The following is a 25153-nucleotide window of genomic DNA, read 5'->3' on the forward strand; positions in this document are numbered from 1 at the left end:
GCAGAATGTATTAGGATAAAAAATAGATTTCTTGTTCTTAACTAGGTAATCACATATATTAGTCAGAAAAAAGTAACAATCATCCACACGATTTGATGGTTCTCTCCAGACCATCGGTATTCCAAGGGACATACCTTTCTTTTTACCTGTTAATAATAGTCTTGATCGCCAAATTTTACACCAAAATATGAAAAATACACATTTTTTACAAATTTGGTAATATGTTGTCTTTGTTTTACAACCACGAAACACCCACAACTATAACAAAATACTTCAGAGATATTAATACACGCTCTCCGAGATTGATTTATTTTAGAACAAATAATAAAAAAATATTTATCTCATCATACAACACGACAGTAGAATTGAAACTGACGCTCTTTCTGTATCGCCAATCACAGCCAAGCCTATCGTCAGGGGGCTAATACTTCCCGCCATAATTAGGAGGGTTGCCAAATGTATAAATAAACTTAACCGTCAAATAGGTACTTTATCAATACTTCGAAATAATTACTTTTTTACACTAATTTACATTTACATTTTTGAATAAGTCACAACAATTTCATCACCAGATGATAAAATCTTCGGTCACATTTCTAAATGTAATGCCTACTTATACAATCTGTGTAGCAAAAAAACTGTACTTGATAGGAAAAAATCTCACCGGTTTTGGATTCAGCGTCAAAAAAGAAAAATATTTTTGTTCTTGGACATCAAAATCTTTGCAGTACCGTGTAATTAATCATTGTGAGCACAACGTTTTTATTTCAAGCTAATTTATAAAATATGTATATCAATATTTTGTATGAGGCTAGAAACCAACCATCGAGCAAAAAGACAAAAGAGGGAATGTAAAGGTAGTGGGGGCAAAAATATTGTTGGACAGGAAGTGCCATCTTGAGAGGCCAAATTAAACAAGGAAAGAGAGTCTTTCCTTGTTTAAGAAATCAAATTTAGTTGGGTTATGTTATTATTTGTCCCAACTGTCACATGAAATCTTATTTATATTGAAGTTTTTTAACAATTGTTTCACCTTTTAGACTGTTATCGTTAATATTTAATTAAAATTTTCTCGTCTAAGACACATTTTGAAATCTATTTTATAGCTACTGTTAATAAGTGTCGGAAAATTTAAATTTGGCGCATTCGCATTTCCGGATATGTCCGCCATCAGAGGCCACTTTTTTGGTCGCCTTTTCATAACGATTAGATTCCCTCTTTTGTCTTTTTGCTCGATGAAACCAACGGATACTATGACCGCGGAATATCTCTGTAACAGTTGTGTTAGTAGATTTTGATGTTACTATTGATCATTTTACTTATTTTAGGTTAACAATTTAATTTTATTTTTCTTTTAATGTATAAAATAAATAAGTTCAGGAATTAGATGCAAATAAAGGTTCTAAACTATGTACTGAACGGTAAAATTATAAAGTCATATTGTTGTATTTGATTGCATTTTATAAATTCATGTCTTAAATATGGCATTTTTCCAAAATTTTTAAATATTAATGGTATAACACGTATTGAAAAAGTAGCAAACGCAGTTCAGTCTTGGCAATATAGATTTATCAATAGTTTCCCAATTTGCTGAATTATTTTGATTTAAATAATCTTTTCCTTGTTAAACAGTAAGCATTTAATATCGATTTTTGGTAAGTTTTGATAGACTAACCCGTGGTATACGTGTTTATACATAAACACTAACAAGTCATTTTTTTTTGACGAGCAACGCTAAGAAGCGAAATGAAGTTAAATGGAATCTAAATTAACAACATAGAAATGTCGCGTTTAAGCCCCATTGAGCGGCATTCAATTATCATACTTTCTGAATTAATTGGGACAAACATGTATTTCTGATCTGATAGTATGTATAATAATAATATAGTATGCCCAGAGGGACTGACGGCTTTACGTGTTCTCCGAAGCACGGTGAACGGCTCATATCGTTTTTAGAAATGAAAATGTTGTTGTTGGTGTCTATGATCTAATTCGTGCGCTCTGGCTTAGAATCTTGCCGTTAAGGTACGGCCGTCCATAGTGTTAGTATGTGATAGCTGGTGAAGTCCCCAACCGCCTGAAACTGGTTATATCTGCCTAGAGGCAGTGTGACGGATTGACCTTGACTCTAGTTTACTCGTCTCGTTTGACTGGTTTTAGAGTGTGAGTAGTTCAATTGTTAGCCTTTCAGCATGGCATCCGGTGGTTGCAATGTTGTATTCCGAGTAATACGTGTTACTTTTGCTTGTTCAAAAATGGGTATTACACTTATGAAACGTTCTAAAGTAATCGCTCTTACTGAATATGTATCTATGACTGTGAGAGATATAGCTACGGCAGTTGGTTTGGGAAAATCAAGTGTTTCAAGAATTTTAAGATATCTTAATATTCCGCATCATCATCTCCAAAAAATAAAAGGAAAATGTAGGCGCAAACGGAAAACAACTTCAAGACCTGATAAAATTCTAATAAGAAATAGAAAACTAAATCCTAGAAAGACAAGTTTGGACCTTCAAAGAGATTTATTGGATTATGTGATAAAGTGAGTATCTCAATTATATGAAAAAAGCTTCTGGAAGTTGGCCAAAAGGCAAGAAAAGTGAAGAAAAAACAATTTGAAACACAGAAAAAGGGGAAAAACCGCTTAACATTGGCCAAAAAAATATCGATCGTGAACTGTTGATGACTGAAAAAAAGGTAATTTTCAGGTTTTGAGGTTTTTCAGGTAAATTTCAAGACGTGTTGGGGAGGTCATTTCTGCTAAAGGAGGACATACTTCGTACTAATATAAAGATTTTTCATTTTTTTACTTATGATATGGTATGTAATGATTAAAAGCTAAGATTTTAGAAAAAAATTGTTTTTTTTTTCGTTTGTTCCAATTAATTCGAACAGTTTTGTACAAGGTGGCAATCGAATACAGTTTACAGCACGTCGTTCTTCTTCTTTAAGTGCAATCTTTGCGAGGGAAGTCAGCAGTCATCATAGCAATTCGGACTTTAGAGATGGCTGCTCTGGAAAGTATATTTTATGTACAAATGTACATGTCTCTTAGGTTGCGCAGTCATGATATTCTACGTCTTCATATGCCTCTCTTTCCTTGGATCTTTCCCTTTATAATCACTTGGAACAAAGTGTATCTTTCTCCACGTGTAATGTATCCGATGCATTCAAATTTTCTTGTTTTGATTGTGTTTAAAATTCTCATCTCTTTATTCATCCTTCTCAGAACCTCTCTGCTTATGGCGTGTTCTGTCCACGATATTTTTATAATTATTCTTAGCAAATCGTTGCTATTGGACAAATGAACGTTGTGTCCACATTGCAAAACAATTAAGTTTCCAAAAATAAGCCAAATTCTATTCATTTTTTGACTCATGTAGCTAGGGCAGGACAACGTCTGTTGAGTGAGCTAGTATACAATAGTTTTTATTTCATACTTTTAATCTTCGAATCCTTCGATTTGAGTACCAAATGAAGATAATTGCCAACATATTCTGCAAATATTTGTCTAGTATCTTTAGGTTATTTCAGAGAAATTTTGATCATTTTTTGCAATAAATATTTTATTTCGGCACTTTTATTCCGAAATAGGTAGTCAGTTTATTATGTAGTTCTGCAGTTATAGTCTATATTATATGAATTAGTAAAAACTAATATACATTTATAAAAGTGTATGTCTATAAACAGGTACGCCTAAGAGATTGCCTGTTGGCATTACTTTATAGTTATCAATACCAAAGATTAGAGAAAACTTTATTTATATTTGTGATTCTAAATTATTAACAGGTAAGAACTATATTTTTCAGTTTCGACATGGAAAATGCATCGAAAAATGATAGCGCCGACATTCAACCCACAAATTCTGGACACTTTTGTACAAGTATTTTCGGAACAAGGAGAGGTTTTGATCGGTATTTTAGATAACTACGCGGGAAAAGGAGAATTTGACGTTTTTAACGTTATTTCTAAATATACTCTGGATATTATTTGTGGTAAGATAGTAAGATTAAATAACATGCATAAGTAAAAAATAACGTATTAATTATAATTGCTTCACAAGTGTTAGATAGACAGCGATTGAAAGGGAGGGAGATAGGAGGAGACAAAGAAAGTAATTTTGTCTAGGGAGAAAACTGAACTCTGTTATTTATTTAAAAACCAATTCATTTTTATATTCATTTATTTATTGCAACTTACAAACTACTTAACAAATACATAGAATAAGTCAATATGATGTAAGAAGGGCTTGACTCACCTTCAATGTACCACCCATCAATGGTTCATTTTAAATCACTTAAGTCTTCCGGCCGCAGTCCTTTAAGTCTTTTTTTTTTACTGGTGAGTTAAAGAGTTCCCCTATTATAATGTTATTGGCCTAGTCGGTAATGCAGTGTCGATATTTACCAGGGGAGTATTTTTGATTGAAATATTGTAAAGAGCTTTGTATTTGATGGTATACTGCACCCCAATAATTATATGTCATAATATATGTCGAGATTGGTTTGTATTTTTCTTTTATTTTTTATGGATAGCTGAGATTTTTTATTTATTATCCAGCTATTTATTGTTTAGCTAAAGTTGTCGTTAGCTTTTATATGTGTTTTCCACGTTAATTTTTCATTAAGATGAAGTCCCAGATATTTCACTTCTGTTTTAATGAAAATTTAGGTATCATCTATGCTTACTGGTTGACAATTACTTCTTCTTGTTGTAAATGTTACATACGCTGACTTGGCTGGGTTTATTTCTATTTTTCATTTCTCTACCCTATGATGTAGTAGCTTAAGATGATTCTGAAGTTTTTGTCGGAGTCGGAGTCTGATAATTGTCGGAGAATAAAACTGTTGTGTTTAAGAACTGGTCTTAAACACAACAGTTGTTACCAAGTGGAAAGAATGGCGCAGAAAGTATGAGAAGGTCAAAGCAATTTAAGGGCTGTACCACCATCATAATGATGAAGTCCAAGCACTGTAGTACTCCAGTCATTATTTTATGGTAATCAGATAATTCGTCATCGACATTGACTTGGAAGTAGCGTTCATAAAAATGTCATTTTAAGATAAGAAATAATGTTTTAATGTTTCAATTTGTACAATATTCCTGTATGTCAAACTTTGTCAAAAGCTTGTTGTATGTCAAGAAATACTAAGGTACACAGTTTTCTTTTCAGGCTTTTTTTTATTTCACTGACGGTTCTGTGACATTATTGAATTATAGAGCGATTTTCTCATAATCCGAATAGATGAGATAGGACCAAACTGTCAAACTGCAATGCTTCTTTTATTCTGTTTAATAAAAGTCTTTCCCATATTTTTGACATCGTTAGTAGTGGACTTGAATAGCAGAATCGGTGTGTAAAAGTTAACTTCTGTTGTCGGTTTTCCAGGTGTGGTGATCATAATCATCATCATCAAGGCCTTTCATTCTTGATGGAATGTTTGCCGCTCTTACTTAGAGTTCTCTGATTCGCTTATTGCGGTAAATCACTCCTCATTGTTCTTGTGTATTGTCAAAGTTTGTTGTATGACTTGGCTTTCCTTATAATTTTCTTCCACTCATTTCGATCTGTGTATAATTCCCTCCAGTTTCTTACTTTCAGGATTTTAATATCTCTCATAACCTGGTTCCCCTTATCTCTCTAGGTCTTTCCCTTAGTTTTTCAGGTTTTGGCCTCCATCTGGTAACTTTCCTAATCAGTAATTCGTTTTTGACACACTTGCTCTTGCTTTAATATCTTAAAATTTATTATTCTTGACATACGTTATTTCGAAAGGTTTGTTTCCCTTTGAGTTCTTACGTTAATTTCAACTTTTTTTAATTTTTAATTTTAGGATACGGTGGATTTCTCTCACAATCCGGCAATGTCGCCGTTCGGCTGGCTAGGTTAACAAGTGACGACTCCATATTTGTTGCCATCTGTGTTACCCCGTCTATCCATTTGAACTTTGGTCTACCCCGTCTTCTCATTCCCACCGGTTGCGCTCTTAGAATTTTTTTATCATGTTCGATTCCGATATCTGGACTTCATGTCCTGCCCACTGTAGACGGTTGTGCTTGATTATAGTGGAAATATGTTTTCCACCAAACTTAAGCTTGTAGATAATGTGCAGTTCAAAGTTATATCTACTCCTCCATATTACGTTCATAGAGCCCGCTTTGAATATCTTGTGTAGTAGCTTTCTTTCAAAAATCAATAGAGATAAGTCATCTGTTTTGGTTAGGGTCCATGCCTTTGATCCATATGTGAGAATGGGGACTATCAGTATTCTATACAGTCTTACACGAGTTTTTCAGACAGGCGTTTATTAGCTAAGTACTTTGACGGACCATGATAATACCTATTTGAAATAATTATGATCTGCCTTTTTATTTCTCTCATGGTTAACCCCCTAGGTTTTAAAGTTGGTTGATACGTCGTTCTGAATTTTTATTGCTGATAGCATCTTGGCCATTGTCACTTCTTTCGTGCATATGAGTATTTTTTAATTCCTAACTCATTCATATCGTTGTAAAGACTTGGCCTTATGACACTGTCATATGCCGCTTTAAAACCGACAAAAATATGGTACATATCTATATTAAACTTTTTTGAGAATGTGTTTTGGTTAATAGTTAAACGTCCACGCTTGAAACCTGCCTGATATTCTCCTAGAAACGCTTTGTTATAAGGCTTCAATCTCTCATGAAGTATGTTTGACAATATCTTATATGCCGTATTTAGGAGAGTTATTACGGTGTAATGATTACATTCTAGTTGGTTCCCCGTTTTGTGTAACGGGCTAGTAATATAATTCAACACTAATGAGAATAATTCACCCATTTGCAGCCAAGAAGAAAAATAATATAATAAAAAAAAAATAAAGTAACACATATGTATGGTTAAAGCGTTAAGTAATATTTCCGAAAACAGTTGGCGTGTAAATAAATTGTGCAAAGTTCACAAATATAAATTGTTTGACTTTTACACACACGATATCTTCTACGAGAATCAGTTCTAATGATAATATGCCCATTTTGATTAATCTTTTCTTCATTGAGTGGTTCTGAAGGAAGTACCCTTGGGACGAAGTTCTTCGTTTTCAGAAGTCGAACAGAGACAAAAAAAATAAAATTTGAAATTTAGTTGTGGCATTTTACTATCATGCACAGTATTGTACATTTTCCAAGCATTTACAAGAGCACTGTCGATTGCATTTATAAATAATGGCCACCACCATAGTGGATCTATAGTTTTACGTAGTAATACACCATTTTCATGCAAATCTACCCCTCCCATGGATTTATTATATACAGAAATTATGGCTGGTTGTGAGACTGACGTCTCTTTTTTTAGTTTTCTATTATACCTTTTGACAGAGCTGAGGGGTCTTATATTATAATGTGCACTAATTGCTGTCACAATGGAATTATCGTTCCATTTCACGAAAGAACTATAAGTTGATTCCTCAAACTGTAAATCATCTCTTCCTCAAGAGGAGCCACTTTCCTGTTTTGAGAGCAATTTACTTGGTATTAAAGGACAATTACTTGTTCAGTTCTCTCGAATAGTCAGTGTGGCGAAGAATCCTTATGTTTTTAAATGAGACAACAGTTTGTAAGACGCGAAAAAGTTATTACCAAGAACAGTTTTCTTTTCCGCAGCTCCCGTGTAAGGAATGAACTGATAAAGGTATCCACTTAAAGAACACATGCACCAAATCTTAAATCAAAAACGGACAGGCTTGCCTTTGATGTACATCTTGCAAGAATGTTGCCAAAATAAGGAACCATTTTCTCTTTTCTTTTCTTCAAAAGACAACTCACACGAAAAAATTCCAAACTAAAAATTTGTGGTTGAGTGAGTAAAAAAAGGGACGCAGTTTTGTAAATTTGTCAGTTACATCCAGGTTGTCGTTATCACTCAAATGTAGATTCCGTTTTATTGATCTGAACTTATTTCGGCTCATACATTTTCTGACAATATCCACAGTTTTAATCTCATCTAAAGACCAATACATATCAATCTTCGGTAATGTAAGGTAGTCTGACAAAAGTATAATTCTGAGAAAATTCAGCAGTTCTTCTCGTGATAGATGGAAGTCATGTCTGTTATTCTTCCGTACGTATTCTTTCGAAAACTGAATAATCAAATCCATTAGATCCCCATCGATAAACTTGAAAAAATATGCAATGCTGATAGGCCCTCTAATTGACCTTTTAATTCTTGAATTTATTCCTCTTCTTTGGATATAGGTAGATTTTGGTGTATATATTAGGAATTGTTCAGCTCTCCAAATCGGTTTGCCATTTCCTGTCGTTGCTGCTAAGTCTGCTTGACGTTGTGTTGCTAAATCGTGATTATCAGATCCCTCATCTAGTTTTTCTGGGGTGGAATGAATCTCGAAAGTCCCTGTTATGTCAATATTCTGGCCATTATTCACAAGATCCTCTGTGAAATCTTTCCCATCTGTCAGTTGATCTACCTCGGGTTGAATATCGACAGCATCAATTTGCTCTAAAAAGAACGAAAAATTTGCTGAGTAATACTTTACAAAAAAAAATAATATGTCAAACTTGCACAAACCTCCAAGAATAAAGATGTACCTACATACCATTTTCATCACTCAACTCACGTACCACCCCCTCTAAGGCCAGCTCTAGCTGCCTTTGCCCTAAAAATTTTGGCATATTATATATAAAATAAATCAGAAACAGGCACTCGAACTCGATCAGATAAAGACTAAACAGTTGTAGAGTACGTCTAGCGTCTAGACAAAAGCTGTACTTCCCCGAACTTGTATTTCGTACTTATTAAGACTTTTGTTGACATCTTACACGTATTCGGCAGTTGATGCGAATACGAAACAACCTAATTTATGATCTAATTTAGGCGGGAGGAGGGTCATGTGGGCCAAGCATTTAAATTGTATTATGAATTTTAAAATACATTTATTAAAAAGTAAGTACCAAAATGTTGAAAATGATAATATATGTGTGACATTTTGATTTTTGGAAATTTCAGAACATGTAAGAAAATTCGAATTTTTTGGACATTTCCCCAAAAAGTACACATGAAGAACTTACTCCATCCAAGATCAAATCACATTTGTGGGACATTCTATCAATGATATATGTGCGTTATGTTCAAATTGAATTCATTCATCTGAGAATAAGATAGACTTAAACTAAGTCTTGATGCATTTCCATTATTAAATGAAACTTATTAGTCTATTCTACAGCTATCGTAACACTAGTTACGACCCAATCCTACTCGATCATACTATTATCTCATAATCTTCACGTACTCACCGGTAATTTTTTTATTGTCCAATACTGACACTATTCAGTATAGGAAGAGGTAATCTTCTAACAAATAAATCAATACATATTACCTATGCCGATAACATTAGCATCATGTCTCGCAGAACAGAAGGGGCGGCGGAAATATATTCACATTTAAAAAGAGGGTCAAAAGAGACCGGACTAGAAATAAATATTCAAAAGACAAAGAACTAACACTGACAAGAGCTAGGGAAAATAGACGCACAGTTGAATTAAAGGACGATATTAAAACTGTAGAAAGCTTCACATGTCTGAGAGTTACATTAAAGACAGATGGAACAAAAGAACCAGAAATTCAAAGAAGAATAGTAAAGTGAAACAAAGCTTACTTTCACTCGCTCATGTGTTCCGCTCCAAAAACACACACTGGAGATCGAAAATCAGGGTCTACAAAACTATTATCAGACCAATGGTATGTTATAGATGCGAGACATGGGTGATGACAGAAGACACAAAACGAAAGCTGGAAGTCTTCGAACGAAAAGTGCTAAGAAAGATATTTGGATCTATTAACGAAAACGGAGTTCGGAGATCCAGGTACAACCATGAACTCTACCAACTGTTCGAAGAGGCACCGATTTTAGAATTTGTTAAACTTCAGAGACTTCGATGGGCTTGCCATGTAGCGAGAATAGAGACCAAAATATTGACAGAAAGAGCACTAGATAGTAAAATGCAGGGCGCAAGACCAAAAGAAAGGCCACGGAAAAGGTGGAAGGATGAAGTGGCAGCGGATACTCAAAATTTGCTAGACGTGAGAACCGGGAGAAGATAGTTATGGAACCGGCAAGGATGAAGGCATAGATTGGAGGAGGCCAAGGTTCGATTTGGGCTGTACCGCCATTGAAGAGAGAGAAATCAAAAAAAGGAAAATTGTGAATTTTTCCACCAAAATGAAATCCCTCTCTAGTAGTGGTACTTTTTAAAACTTGACCATAGCTCTGAGGATGACTTTGTAAGCCGAAAGCTCTCAGCTAGGAATTAAAAATTTTTACAAACTTCAAAAATACTTTTCTTTTCCATTCTTTTAGTATACGTTTCTGCCTCAATTTATACGTTTCTCCTTTTAGACAATCCTAATTTTATCTGTATCTGTAGAGTAGGGAGGGTGAGTTAAGTTTCACAGCACTTAGGTCACAATTGACCCATTGTGCATGCTCCCAGGGAGCTGTCACCCTTAGCTCATTGTCCATCCTGCCATTTCTAGGAAGGTGGACAAGTCACCAGGAGACATCTCTCTTATGTGGGCAGGTGTGGGCCAGGACTCGCCGAACGCGTACTCTCGTATTAACGATAACTCCGGGCATTCACATAGGACATGCTCTACAGTTTCATCTTCTCGTTCACACTTCCTACATAGAGATGTGTCTGCTAGCCCCAGTATGTGGAGGTGTTTGCTTTGTTGACAATGACCAGTTAAAAAACCCACTGCCAAACGTAGGTTTTTCCAGGTCATTCCCAAGTACTTCTTTGATGTTAACTCTTCAAGGTTACTTAGTGTTACCCTGGCAAGTTTACATCCTTGCCCTTCTTCCCATCTTTTTACGGTTTGCGTATGGGAGTGACATTTGACAATGTCTGCGATTGTTGTAGTTAACCAACCAAAAAGATCCCCAGGTCCTAAGAGTCTTAGGCCTGTCGCCTTCCTAGATAATTGGTCAGCAATGCGGTTGCCTTTATTCCTATTGTGTCCTTTAACCCACATCAGGATGATGGTATTACCATCCGAAGCTTGAGTTAGTGATTCGTGACACTCCATTACTAAACCTGATGTGACACGTGGTCTATTCAAGGTTAGTAGCGCTTGTATGTTGCCTGTAGCACTTTTGGTACCCAAGCAATAGCTCCGTAAGTTAGCATTGGCCTAATGACAGCAGTGTAGACCCAGGTGATCACCCTGGACGTAAGGCCCCAGATGCGTCCGACGGTTCGTCGACACTGATCATAGGCAATATATGCCCTTTTAGCTCTACCATCTAAGTGTGAGTTCCATGTTAACTTCCTGTCAAGGGTAATACCAAGGTACTTCACCTCGTCAGAAAAATTTAGACCGTAGTTTTGAATCCTTGGGGGTATTAAGCCCGTGATTCTTCTTTTCCTGGTAAAGAGGACCATCTCTGTTTTCTTAGGATTTATAGATAGTGAGTGTTCCTTGCACCATGTTTCTATTAGTCGGAGATCAACTTGTGATCTCTCACATAGTGTGTTCTCAAACTTACCGCTTTGCAGGACAGCAATATCGTCTACATAGGCTATTGTGTAGAAACCGTTGCTGCTGAGTTGGTCAACCAGGGTATCTAGAACTATGTTCCCTAGTAGTGGTGATAGCACCCCTCCCTGTGGACACCCCCTCGTAACCATGCCTCTAACAGAAATTCTACATTTCTGCTTATTGCTCTATTAGAGAGCATACTGAATATCCATTCGCTTACGGCCAGGGGAACATTCCTGACGTTGAGCTGTTGGGTGATGGTTGGGAATGTGGTTTTATCAAACGCTCCCTCAATGTCTATGTATATACCTAGGGTGGATTCTTTATTATCCAGCGATCTTTCAATTCTTCCCACTACATGATGCAGTGCAAAATCGGTAGATCTTCCCGAAGTATATTCATGCTGATTTGGGTGAAGTGGGTTATGGACCAGAACTTCATCCCTTATGTACCTCCCGCATAGTCTTTCCATCGTTTTCAACAGAAAGGATGATAGGCTAATTGGTCGGAAAGCCTTTGGTAGGGTGTAGTCCATCCTACATAGTTTTGGTATGAAGACCACACGTACCTCTATCCACTTCCTAGGAATATATCTCAGAACCAAGGAGGCTCTGAATATTTCCACGAGGTGCGGCAGAAGGATATCCAGTCCAAACCGTAGTAGGGCTGGATATATGCCGTCAGGCCCTGGTGATTTGAAAGAGCACAATATGACCCATTTTAACTTTTCCTCATTAATCATTGTTCTGGCGAGATGCCAGTCGTTTATTGAGGGTATGATTGCTTCTTCCATCCAGTTTGGTGCTGTTGAGACACTTAAACCGGGAAAGTGTGTTTATATTAGGACATCAGCACTTTCGCGAAGGTTGGAAGTTTTGTTTCCATCTTCCTTCGGGAAATCTTCGATTTCCTCACAGAAGGTTCTCCAAGCAGCTCTTTGTCTTTGTCTGCAGACTTTTTTAAACTCTCTGAGATTTGATTGATAAGAATCCCAATCCTCTTTGAGTTTGGTGCGTTTTGCTATATTAAAAGCTATTCTTGCTATCTTCCTACGGTGTTCCAATTCAGTGCACCGCCAAGAGTTGGTTTTGCGACTTTCTTGAATTATCTTTATTAGACAGGATTTTTTATAAGCATAGCTTATTTTGTTTTGGGTAGATACCGTGTTCCCTTTCGAATTCTGTATTAATTCCTAGAGTTGAAACCTTTTCATTCCGCAGAGCATCTTCTAAGAGTCGGTTGTAGAGTTCTACATCCGTCCTCCTATCGCGCGATTTGATAAGGCTTTTTTCCAGACTAATATTATAGGTTAGCCAGCGGTGGTCAGACATAGAGGTATCCTCCGATACCTGCCAGTTCTGAATGTTATTCGATATTTCAGCTGTTGCCAGCGTGATATCTATGACTGTTTGGCTACGAATATTAATAAAGGTAGGTTCGGTGCCCCTATTTAAGATATACAAATCTTTTCTAATAATATAGTCATAAACAGACTTACCTCGAGCGTTGTTATCTCTGCTGTCCCAGCCTAAGTGGTGAGAGTTCGAATCACAGCCGATAATAAGTTCTACCTTTTGACTGAGACAATGGTATACCAGATCTTCCATTTCCTTCGTTGGTGGTAGAGTGGCTCATTGCCCTTTTCCTAAGGACGGCCATGTCATCGTCTTCGATTCCGAAGACAAACAGGTGTCCTTTAGGATCGTTTTTTACTCATAGTGGAAGGTGCACCATCTCGGAACTTCCATGTCTGGATTTTGCGCCGCTAACCTCCGCAGCACTCTTTCTGAGTCATCAGAGGTGCTAACAGCATCCTCCGGGATCCATAGAGAGGCTTTGGTAAGTTTTGGGAGCTTATCCTGACTGACAACAGCCAGTGATGCTTCCTCCCACGGTTTGAGATCAGCTGTAGCCTGTTCCAGCCATGCAAGAGCCTCATCGTCATCACAGACTACTCTGATGATCTCACCCGAGTAAGTCCACGATTTGAACGTGGGTGCTGGAGGTGGACAAGATTGTTTTGTCCAATTCCTCGATTAGGCTGTGTTTAATAAGGTTTGCCCGGTCGGCAGTGACCTTTCCATACGGGTTTACCTTATCTATAATAGCAACCTTGAGATGTCTTAAGGCGGCTTCCGCGAAGCTTTGGGAAGGTGCAGCGGTGTTTCCACCACTGCGTGACTTCTTATGCTTCCTCGACGTGCCCTCCGTGGAGATACTTGGGTGAAGGCGCTTCACACAGGGGGCTGTTGGTTCCTGTCCTCTTTTGGAGGTGGAACCGTCGTCAGCCTCCGATGTGGGCGTCTTCACCTTTGTTTTGGGAGGGGCTGGAGAGGGATGAGCTGCTCGCGTGGGTGCTTTTTCCATCGCCTCTCTGGCCTTCTTTCTTCTTTTTGCCTCGACGCCGCTAATTCTACGGCGTTTTGGCCAATTTTCCTGAGGTGGTCCTTGTCCATCCTCCGCTTGGGCCGAAGTTTGAGGTAAACATTGCTGTTCATCCTTAGCTCGGGCTTCAGAATGAGGTGAACGTTTTGGTCCAGCCTCCGGTTGGGCCGAGATTAGAGGTGAACATTGCTGTCCATCGTTAACTGCGGCTTCAGACTGAGGTGAACGTTTTGGTCCAACCTCGTAATTTGGTTTTGTTTTTTTTTTTGTTTTGTGTATTCATGTTGTTCCCACGAGTAGCTAGGGAAAGGTTGGTTGTCCCTGGCAGAGCCCCGTATTACCATGGGAAGGCTTTATACAATGGTATTTGCCTGGTTTCCCAAGGGGATCGTTCACGACCACATAAAACTCTGTGGTCATACAGCCATCGGCACGATTACCTCACACCTTAGCTTGGGTAGGCTGCTTCTTGGTCGCTGAAGCAGTTTTTCCATTCCTAGTCTCTCGAATACCTGGGAAAGATTCCCAGATACCCCAGAGAGCTATGTAGCGACAGGAACTGTTTTAGCTGTTACCATTCACCAGGCCTAGCCCGTTTATAGGAGTACCTTCATTCAACGGAGAGCTCCTTATTAGGGAGATCCCATTCATTTACACACACACACACTTGTTCCACTTCCTACGCCAGACTACAGCCCTATCTAAACAGTCAGCTTAAGCCTCCAAACCTACGTCAAGGTCGTGCAGCCCCTATCGGAGGAATCTTAATTTTAAAGATCTCTTCATACTTCGCCACCGTTTATACGGTATTTTCTTTCTCTTGTTATGTCATGGACTTCTTATATTTTATTTATTATAATTTATTATTTATTAGAATAATATATAATTATAAAAAATGTATATAAATATTTATTTGTTATAGAAACTGCAATGGGTATTAAAGTTAATGCACAAACTACTGATGCAGATTTTACTAAATGGACAGACAGGTAAGTTCATTTTTGTTAACTATTTATAATCTAATCATTGAACGAAAGAGCATAACAATAAAAGAGGCACCATTATTGGTTAAACCGAAACTAGACAATTGATATAAGAAAATTCTGCAAAAAGTAGTATGCAAACCAATGATAAATGCATTTTGACAAAAGTTTCAGGAGATTCTAAAATAACAAAAGGTGATTTAGAAATATTTACACAATGTGTGGGGTACCATGTCTTCATCCTCATACAATAATAAATACTAATAATATGGAATAAATATAAACAATTTTGAATCGATATCTAAAACCAAATGATTAGATGGAGTTTTTGAGAGGTTTTGCTATTCGTAAAAAGCTGATCTCCATTTTTTATTTACGCTTGTAATAAACTTCAGTCGGTCAGACAGCCAACCGACTGGGCGGACGAATCGCTTCACTTCACTGTAAATAATCTAGTGGATCGATGATTCAAACCCTGGCTAGAAAACAAAAAGGCTAATGTTAGTACTTTAAAAATTTTAATGAATCTGCTTATCTGGTACGTAGACTAGAAAAAGCTGGGGTATCGGATCGACTAATAGATGAGAAGTAGGACAAGAGATGGTTGCTTGCGTCTAGGTGATACCCATACCATAGATCTCTGAATCAGCCATCAACTAGTTGGCTTCCCAGTGGGAAACCGTAGATTCGTTAACGAGAAATAAACGGTTGAATAAAACAGTTCGAAAAGGAGCAGGTGTATTATATTAAATTTAAACTGGACGAAAAATTACGTCTTTTAATTAAAAATAAGATATTTGGTATTTTCCAAATAATATCTTTGAAACCATATTTTCATTTAGATTTTTTGGAGGTAGTAGGTGTGAAAATAAAAATTAGTTCTATAAAAATGAAATAAAAAAAAAAAGATAAAATTAGTATACAATTTGTTCTATAAAAATGAAATCAAATAAAAAATAATTCCAACACTACTGTTTAAATTAAAAATAATTCCAAACAACTAGAAATTCTAAACCAAATTCTTAGGTAATTAAATGTTCAAACAGACCACCAAATTGTAACGAACAGGAACCAAATCTATTATACAAAGCATTTCTCATGGCGTTGAGTTCATCTGCCGATATGTTTTGGCTAAGTTGGATTATCTTTTCCTTTAGTTTCTCCAAGTTGGTGGCTCGCTTGAACTTATGCCTGTACAATTTTGTTTTTGGCATCACCCAAAAATAAAAATCTAGAGGAGCTAAGTCGGGTGAGTGAGGGGGCCATTTTATTGTACCGACTCTACTAATGACACGTTCAGCAAAAATTAACGCTACATAGTCTCTAACGGCTTTTGCATTATGTGCAGGACAGACGTCTTGTTGAAACCAAATTTCGTTGAAGTTAATTTGAAGACGATGAAGTGCAGGAATAATTTGATTCTGCAGTAATTGGAGATATTTAACAGCGTTTAAATTGCCTTCAATAAAAAAAGGACCAATAATATGGTCTCCCAAAATTCCAGTCCAAACATTCAATTTTTGTGGATACTGCGTATGCACAGACACACTCAAATGCTTATTCTCCTGAGACCAATAACGTACAACGTACAACGGATGGATTATGTTTCTTGTGAATTGTGAAGAAGGACTCATCTGTAGACAAAATATTTATTTAAAAATTATTATTTGCATGGCATCTCTCTATCATAATTTCACAAAATTTCATCCGTTTAAATTGATCATCAGGAAATATTTTTTGAGTTGTCTGCACTTTATAACAATGGTAGTTGTTTCTTTTTAAAAATATTCCTCACTGTTTTGACATTCAAATCAACTTCATCGGCAATTTGTTTACTTGAACACGACGTCGCTTCAGCCAATGCACAAACTTGAATTTCTCTAATTTCTCGTTCTTGAGAAATTTTCTTTTTGCGAGATTGATCTGATAAGCAGCATTTTTTACATCTGCCATTAGTACAGACAAACTTTCAAATTGATAAATAATGGCCAATACAATTTTTTCTATAGATATTGGCCTATTTTCAAAGCAATAATAAATAAATAGATAATTTCTTGTACTGAATTGCCCCCAAAGTACCATTTTATTATTTGTACCCGTTCTTCTGTTGTATAAACAGTCGGCATATTTAATTCTTATCTTCACACTTACAAAGTTACCTCTAAAAAGAAATACATAGCATAGCGTTCGACCTGCCTCGTATGCAATTTACCATTCAAGAGAAAGGACGAATGGCGATGTTGCCAAAATTATCTTGTTTTATTCAAAATTGGGTTACAATTTCGTCAAATAAAAATGCGAATCTAAATTTTTCATGGATTTAAGAAATTTTGTACCAGTATTTCTGTCAAGTAATGTTTCATTTTTAATATCATCATCCAGTTTTGAATGGCAATATAACCGCGCCACTGATCACCAATTTTTTAAATCAATTCAATGTTTTAATTCAAATATGTAATAGGGCAACCCTGCTGCCGTTTCGTACGTATAAGCTGGAACGGAAATAATTGTCTGTCGTTCCCTAATGGGCGTGTATAAAGAATGTGGAGGGGAGACCAAGGGGAAATATGATTGTTTTCTTTGTCTATTCGCTGAAAATATGATTTTATATCTGTGTTAGATATCCTGTTAAATTCTACCATACCGACCATAAACTTTTATTTTACCTACACCGTATATATATATATATATATATATATATATATATATATATATATATATATATATATATATATATATATATATTATATATATATATATATATATATATATATATATATATAAATAAAGAGAAGACACAGATAACGAAAATAAGAAGAAACAACGACACGGATGACTAAATCGAAGTGGTCATATATAAATAAAAAATAAAAAACATATGCAAATACCTGGGAACAGTAATAAATAACAAAGCAAGCATCGAGGACGATTTCAACAATAGACTAGAGAGTAGGTACAGAAAAACTATTTCAGGCTCTAAATAGGATTTCTCAACAACAAAGAAATATCAAAGAAAACGAAGATGGCAATATATAAAACAATATATAGGCCAACGCTGACATACAGAGCAAAGAGCTGAATCTTAAACAGAAGACACCAGGGTATAGATACACCAGTGATACAAGCAGCAGAGAAATACCTTAGAAGAACGATAGGGGCAAGGACAGACACACTCAAAATTGAAGAAATAAGAAACCGACTCAAAATTAAACCATTACTTGACACAATAAAGGAGAAAAAATTAACATGACAACAATAACATAACACGAATGGACAATAGCAGACAAGTGAAAAGAGTGTCAGAAAATAAACGAATAGGGAAAAACAGAAGAGGCAGACCAATAAAAGAGTGGAACAGCGACATAGCAGAGATATTACAAAATAAAGGCAAATCTTGGCAAGAAGCAACACAATTGGCGAAAAATAGAAAAGCATGGAAAAATTCATCAAAAGCTAAAATCACTTCCCTCGACACCTAACGGTAGAAGAGGAACGATTATGTATGCGTGTATATAATGTATTGCCGTAAACAAAGTTATTATTGCCAATATGATCGCCAACGTTCGATACTAATAATCGGACAGAGTACTAAAAGAAGAGAAGAAGTATGTTTATTATAAAATACACCTTTTTTGAAATGATGACCTTTTTTCGTTTTGTATTTTATTTAAATATCCATTTAATTGATCTGGTCTTGCCAAGGTAGTGATTCAATTCAATTCACTATCTAGTGTTGGAAAATGTATTCTGTTAAAATTTGTGATAACGTTATTTATAATGAATTGTAATTTAAATTCTGAGTTTTCCAAGCTTTCCTCCATATTATCTTGGTTTAATACTTCATTTAGTAATATTTTCTGAGATTATTTTTCTGTATAATTATTCCATGGATTCCGTATTTAGTCCTTCGACACTTTTCTGTTAAATGTGTTAATGCTTGTAATTCGTCATAAAATGTTTACCTTATTGTTTGAGGCTTGCTATTTTCTGGACCGTATACTACGATGATCTTTAGGTCTCCTTCTCCATTCTTATCTTGTTGTTTCAATTATTTTTGATACATATTGACACTCTTTGATATGATTTTGGTATCTTCGGTGTATTAGTAAGGCTACACCTTCTTTGGTCCTGTTTTCTTCTGGTACTCCACTGTAGATTAGTATATATTTACCTAATTTTGATCGTTTTTTCCTTTCTTTTTTGTTTCCTGTAGAGTGCATATGTCAAGTTGTTTCTCTTTCAGCACTTGGGTTATTTCTTGGTCTCTTGTGTTTAGCGATCTAATATTCCATGTGGTAGCTCCAATCTGGGTTTTAAATATTGTTCTCTTGTTTTTATTTCTTGACGCAGTTATCTTCACATTATAAATCCGGTTCCGAGGTTTCACACGCTTGCTTTGAGCAGTATTAGTTTTTTCGATGTGTAGGTTGGTAACCTTGCCAATCACGAATACTGCGGATACACAGATAGAGGAAATTGCACGCTATCATCTGCATATCAAATATTACCAATGGATTTACCAGTGATATGTGTTTACTTAGATAAAAAAAATATTTTTCAGATCACGTGAGAAAAAATTTTAATTAGGTGGCAAAAATTTACATAACAAATATCGCAACAATTTTTAATTTTAAACCAAGATTTATAATTTCTTTGTTCACATAACCAGATATAACAGAAATATCTTTCATAGAGTATTGTCTGCTCTATTGCATTTATTTCATCAAAATATCGCTATAAACTTTCATATTTCAGGGTAATGGAAATAGTGTTTCTCCGAATTTTTGTTTTATGGTACCAAAATGATTTTATTTTTAATTTATCTCCACTTGGAAAAGAAAGTCGCAACATTGTAAAAGGAATGAGAGATTTTACTGGCAGAGTAAGTAATTTTTTGGTTAGTCTGATATGTTCTTTGTTTTATTAGTTTTTTGAAGTATATTTAAAACATACTGTAACATAAAAAGTTTTTTGAAGTACGTTAAAAACATAAAAGTAATTACAAACTGTCGGATTAGTGAATGCAGATCGCATTCCTTATATAGGGTGGAAATCACTTATGGAATAAAATTATTTTTATCCTTGTTTTAAAAAACTATAAAAAAACGCTGGGTCCCGTCGACTTCTTTATAATTATGCTCTTTATAAACATAAATTTAAACGTACAGAGTGACTCACGCAAGCCAGCATAGTCCAAAAGCTTTATTTCTAATGAAACACAATGTATATGTTCATATTTAAAATCTCCTTTACAACCTGATCTCAATGAATTATATCATGTAGGATCTATTATGAATAATACATTGTGAAACTTTTAAAGTATACAGTGAGGAAACCACTTATGGAATAAAATATTTGTGTCTTTATTTTAGAAAATTGTAAAAAAACGCTGTGACACGTCAGCTTATAAATCCAAATGTGAGCTTTTTAAACAAAAATTTAAATATACAGGGTGATTCACGAGAGTCTAGCATAGTCCATCATCTTTATTTTTAATGGAACAACCTGTATATTTTTAAAATTTTCTTAACAACCCGATCTTAACAAACTCTATTATTATATATAACACAAGGTGAAATTTTGAAATTATATATAATTTTCGTCAAGAAATTAAATACAAAACCTGATATATTGCTATTTAGTTTAGAAAATTGATGTCTGTATTTATCTAATTTAAACAAAAGTACCAAGATTTAAAGTATGATAAATTATTAATTTCAAAGTTTTAGACCCTACATAACATACTTTTTTGAGATGAGTTTGTTAGGTAGCTTCTGAAAACCTAAAAATATACAGGGCGTTTCATTAAAAATAAAGATGATGGACTATGCTAGACTTACGTGAATAACCCTGTACAATTAAATTTATGTTTAAAAAGCGTACATTTGAATTTAACAGTTGACTTGTCTCAGTGTTTTTCATATTTTTTTAAAATAAGGACACAAACAAGCTTATTCCATAAATGATTTGCACTTTTCTTTTTTTTTTTAATTTCACCCTGTATTATTTATAATAGCCCTACATAATATAGTTCATTGAGATTAGACTAAAAAAATATGTGATTTCTACCAAGTAGAAAATTATGCGTTTGTTACAATATTCAGATATATATATATATATATATATATATATATATATATATATATATATATATATATATATATATATATATATATATATATATATATATACATATATATTAAACCTAGAGCTAAGATCTTATATACTAAAACGCTGAGCCCTTTTCTTGTCCACCACTTTACTCAAAAACCATATTAGATAATTAAAATATTTTTTCGGAATATTATTAGTATTACGTATGAGATTGTCAAGATATACTTTTGGTACAAAAATTCACTTCCGGTTTTGAGATGACCGGAAGTTAAAATTTACTTTAAGTTTTAGACCCCACAATGTATATATGGATCGAAAGGTCTCGTCGAGACGAATCTAAATATGTACTTCCGGTTGCGATCCGACACCGGAAGTGACCCGAAACGCGCATAAAACGTCAAGATAGAGCAAATCTGACACCGGATTCGTGATCAGCATGCAAAATTAACTGCTAAATAATATCCATGTCGACATTTCATGAACTAAAAATTGCCTTCCGGTTTTTAGGTCGACTTCCATAATCGCTTTTTTTTTACTTGCATTATTATTGATGAATGTTATGTATATTCTTGCTTATATTGTTTGTATTGATCTTTTAATTTTTCTCGCAAAATAAAAATTTCATTTAAAAAACTCGATGGCGAATTGGTCTGCTAGTTTATACTATTATAAAAATTAATATTAAACTCACCAGTCTTCCGGGTTGAACCGCGTTGATTTTCATTGCGCCGAGCTTTCGACATCCTCTCTGGTGTCTTCTTCAGGGCTTCCGAGGTCTCAGTCTCCCGAGCAGACACTACTGCACTGATCACTATTCGCTTCACTACTGTAGTGAAGTTAATAGTGACCATTGCTGTAGTGATTGGGGCTATGAAGCTCACCGTTTACATATATATATATATATATATATATATATATATATATATATATATATATATATATATATATATATGTGTGTGTGTGTGTGTGTGTGTGTGTGTGTGTGTGTTTGTATGTGTGTGTTTTATTTAATAAAATATAAAGCCGGTTTCTTTTTATTATATTTATCCACTATTCCATATTCTGTTGTAGGTTGTAAGAGAAAAGAAAAAGGCATACGAGGAGAGAAAAAACCGATCAGATACCGACGAAGGTAAATTTCTGTAGATGTATTATATTAATAATTTTTAACAATAAACCAAGAATAAATGACTATATCAGAATTATACCATATTGTTTATTATTTATTATTATATCTAAATTATTTATATTATATATTTTCCTTAGTGCCATTAAAGAGAAAAGCGTTTTTAGACTATTTGATGGAAGTAACCAATGACGAAAACGTAGCTTTTACCGACCAAGAACTACAAGATGAAGTCACCACCTTTATTATTGCGGTAAGTATGGTGGATCTATTCTAATCTAATTTTCATTATCCCCAAACAGTTAAAGAAATTTAATTCAGTTATTTTTAAAAGAGTATTATAACCGTAAAATATAGAAACGATATAGTAACAACCATGTAACAACATATCGAATCGAAACCTTATAAGTTATGCCTTGAAAATATTCCTAAAAATTATTCGTTATTATCTACGGGAAGACATCTTTAAATTATTTACGGACCTTCACAAAGCTTTTGATAGCATAAAACATCACACAATGAAGAACACAATTAAATTTTTTCTTTGATCATCATTATTCTCAGAGTATTCTACTGATTGTGGAGCCTCCCTTATATAGTCGTTCTTCATTTCTGCCCATGATTGTCGAAATATTTAATTACTATTTAACTGGGAATAAGCCACAATTAAAGGTTAAAATACGTTTATTGACGTTTCAATTTCCACTTCGGAAATCGTTCTCAAAATACAAACATTAGTAAATTCATTTTAATAAAAACATTAATGTTTGTATTTTGAGAACGATTTCCGAAGTGGAAATTGAAACGTCAATAAACGTATTTTAACCTTTAATTGTGGCTTATTCCCAGTTAAATAGTAATTAATTTAAAATGCCACAAGAAAATAGCTTCAGAACAATATGTCGAAATATTTGCTTTTCTGTACCATGTTGTATCGACTTGTTTCCTTATGTTATAGTCCCATCTTAAATTTGGACGTCTTCTTGGTTTCTTGACGTCTCTTAGATACCACAGTGTAATTCTAGTGGACCATCTATTGTCAGTTCTTCTCGCTAAATGTCCCGCCCACTACCATTTAAAAGATGTAATTCTGTAGATTTACATCAGTGACCTTGGTTTTCTGTCTCATCTATTCTATTTTTTTCGATCTTTGTTTGTTATACCTAGCATGCATCGCTCCATTGACCTTTGAGTGACTTTGAGTTTCGCTATTGTCTCTTTCTTTAGTGTCCAAGTTTCACATCTACTGTCTCAAGTGCAGTGTTGTTTATTATTACAGCTTGGACATTTACTAGATCGTTGTACATGATTTTTATTTTTGTCAAGTTCATTTTTGGGCCAACTTCATTGCTAGCTGCATTTAGGTCGCTGATAAGTTATTGTAAGTCTGCAGAATTATTAGCAATCATAAAAATGTCCTCTGCAAATCTTAGATGGCTGAGGTGTTATAAATCAATTGATAGGCCTTTGTGCTGTCAGTTCATTTTGCTAAATATATTTTCCAGAGTTCAGTGAAGAGCTTTAGTGATATTGCGTCTCCTTGTCGGCCGCCTCTGGTAGTAGTAAATTCTGAAATGTTTTCATAAATTTTTACCTTAGCTTTTGCTTGTCTGTATATATTTGCTAAAATCTCTATGTACGATTTGACAATGCCTTGGTTGGTCAAAGCTTCTATTACTTCCTTGGAATATATAGAATTGAAAGTCTTCTCAAAATTTATGGAAGTTAATACTAGCGGCTTTATTCAAGTGGTCTCGTATGCATCTTGATCTTAGGTAGTTCGTAAATATGCCTGCTATGATTTTCCAGGTTTATTTGCCAGCGTATTTTAGCAGTTTCACTGTTATGCCATCTATTCCAGCTGCTTTACCGATTTTCATTTTTGTAATTTTCGATTCTACTTCTTCCGAAAGGCCTTCTGGTACATTTTCTCGGTTACTGATTGCTTCTTCAAGTGTTTCAGGTGGTTTATATAGTTCGCTGAATTTAGTCACGAGTTGTATTATTTCAATGATGATATGATTTGCTTCTTCCCAATGATTAATGCTTTTCGTGTTTTCTTATAGTTGTTTTGATTGGATTTTATATTGAATTTTCTACCAGTTTTTCATTGTATTTTCATATGTCTTCCTTAATACTTTTCCTATTGACTTACAAAGTTTTGTGTATTGTATTCTCTTTATGTTGCTACTTACTTTCATTTCCCGCCTTTCATCCTCCTCCTTTATATAAAGTACTCCCATAATACGCCATATATTGCCGGTGATTATGCAACTTATGTCTTCGTGGACGTAGGAGGTAGGATCCGTTGGCAGAGCTGGCTGACTTTTTAGATCAGCTGTTACCCACTATCAGTTAGGCATTTACGGGAGATTTTAATTGTTTGCTCTTACCAGCAAAAGAACTATCCTTTTTTCCTATCTGCAGACCTGTTCTGTTTCCTAGTAAGAGCTATCTGAATTTTTGTATATACAAAAAAAAATATTAAGGTAATCAGCAAAAAGTAAAAAGTGTGAATTTTTTATTGCATTACCTATATCATTTATATTTGACCATTAGTTGTGGTTTATATTTATGCACGTTTATTTTTTTTTAGGGCTCCGATACCAGCGCATCTACCAGTTGTTATGCCTTTATCATGCTGGGGCTGCATTCAAATTTACAGGTAAAGTTTTCTAAACTACAAACTAATTGTTGCATATTATGGTTCGGTATTAACAACATCATGTGCCTATGTTTTTATTGTTGTTGTGAGATGTTAGCACATATAACCATCTTCACACACTAAAAGTTCTAATAGAAAAAGTTAACGAATATAAATTACCAACCTGTGTAGCATTTATAGACTACGAAAAAGATTTTGACAGCATAGAATTATGGGCTATTGAGAAAACACTGGTTAACAGCAGAATAGATTCTAGATATAGGATATTAATTCATAATATATATATATATATATATATATATATATATATATATATATATATATATATATATATATATATAGAT

General features: G+C 34.7%; 1 protein-coding gene across 2 annotated transcripts in view; it reads left to right on the plus strand.

Moving 5' to 3' along the window:
* The window catches only part of LOC140435731 (cytochrome P450 4C1-like), a 65488-nt gene that overhangs the window by 29397 nt on the left and 10938 nt on the right, over nt 1-25153 (plus strand). Inside the window, exons 4-9 of one of the 2 annotated variants that reach the window (XM_072524451.1) lie at nt 3810-3995; nt 14844-14910; nt 19660-19786; nt 22090-22150; nt 22285-22397; nt 24741-24809. In XM_072524451.1, coding sequence (XP_072380552.1) covers nt 3810-3995; nt 14844-14910; nt 19660-19786; nt 22090-22150; nt 22285-22397; nt 24741-24809 — 623 coding nt within the window. The remainder of the gene's footprint in view (nt 1-3809; nt 3996-14843; nt 14911-19659; nt 19787-22089; nt 22151-22284; nt 22398-24740; nt 24810-25153) is intronic. The other variant, XM_072524452.1, reaches the window with a different exon arrangement.

The sequence above is a fragment of the Diabrotica undecimpunctata genome, chromosome 3, assembly GCF_040954645.1.
Source record: "Diabrotica undecimpunctata isolate CICGRU chromosome 3, icDiaUnde3, whole genome shotgun sequence".
Lineage (NCBI taxonomy): Eukaryota > Metazoa > Arthropoda > Insecta > Coleoptera > Chrysomelidae > Diabrotica > Diabrotica undecimpunctata.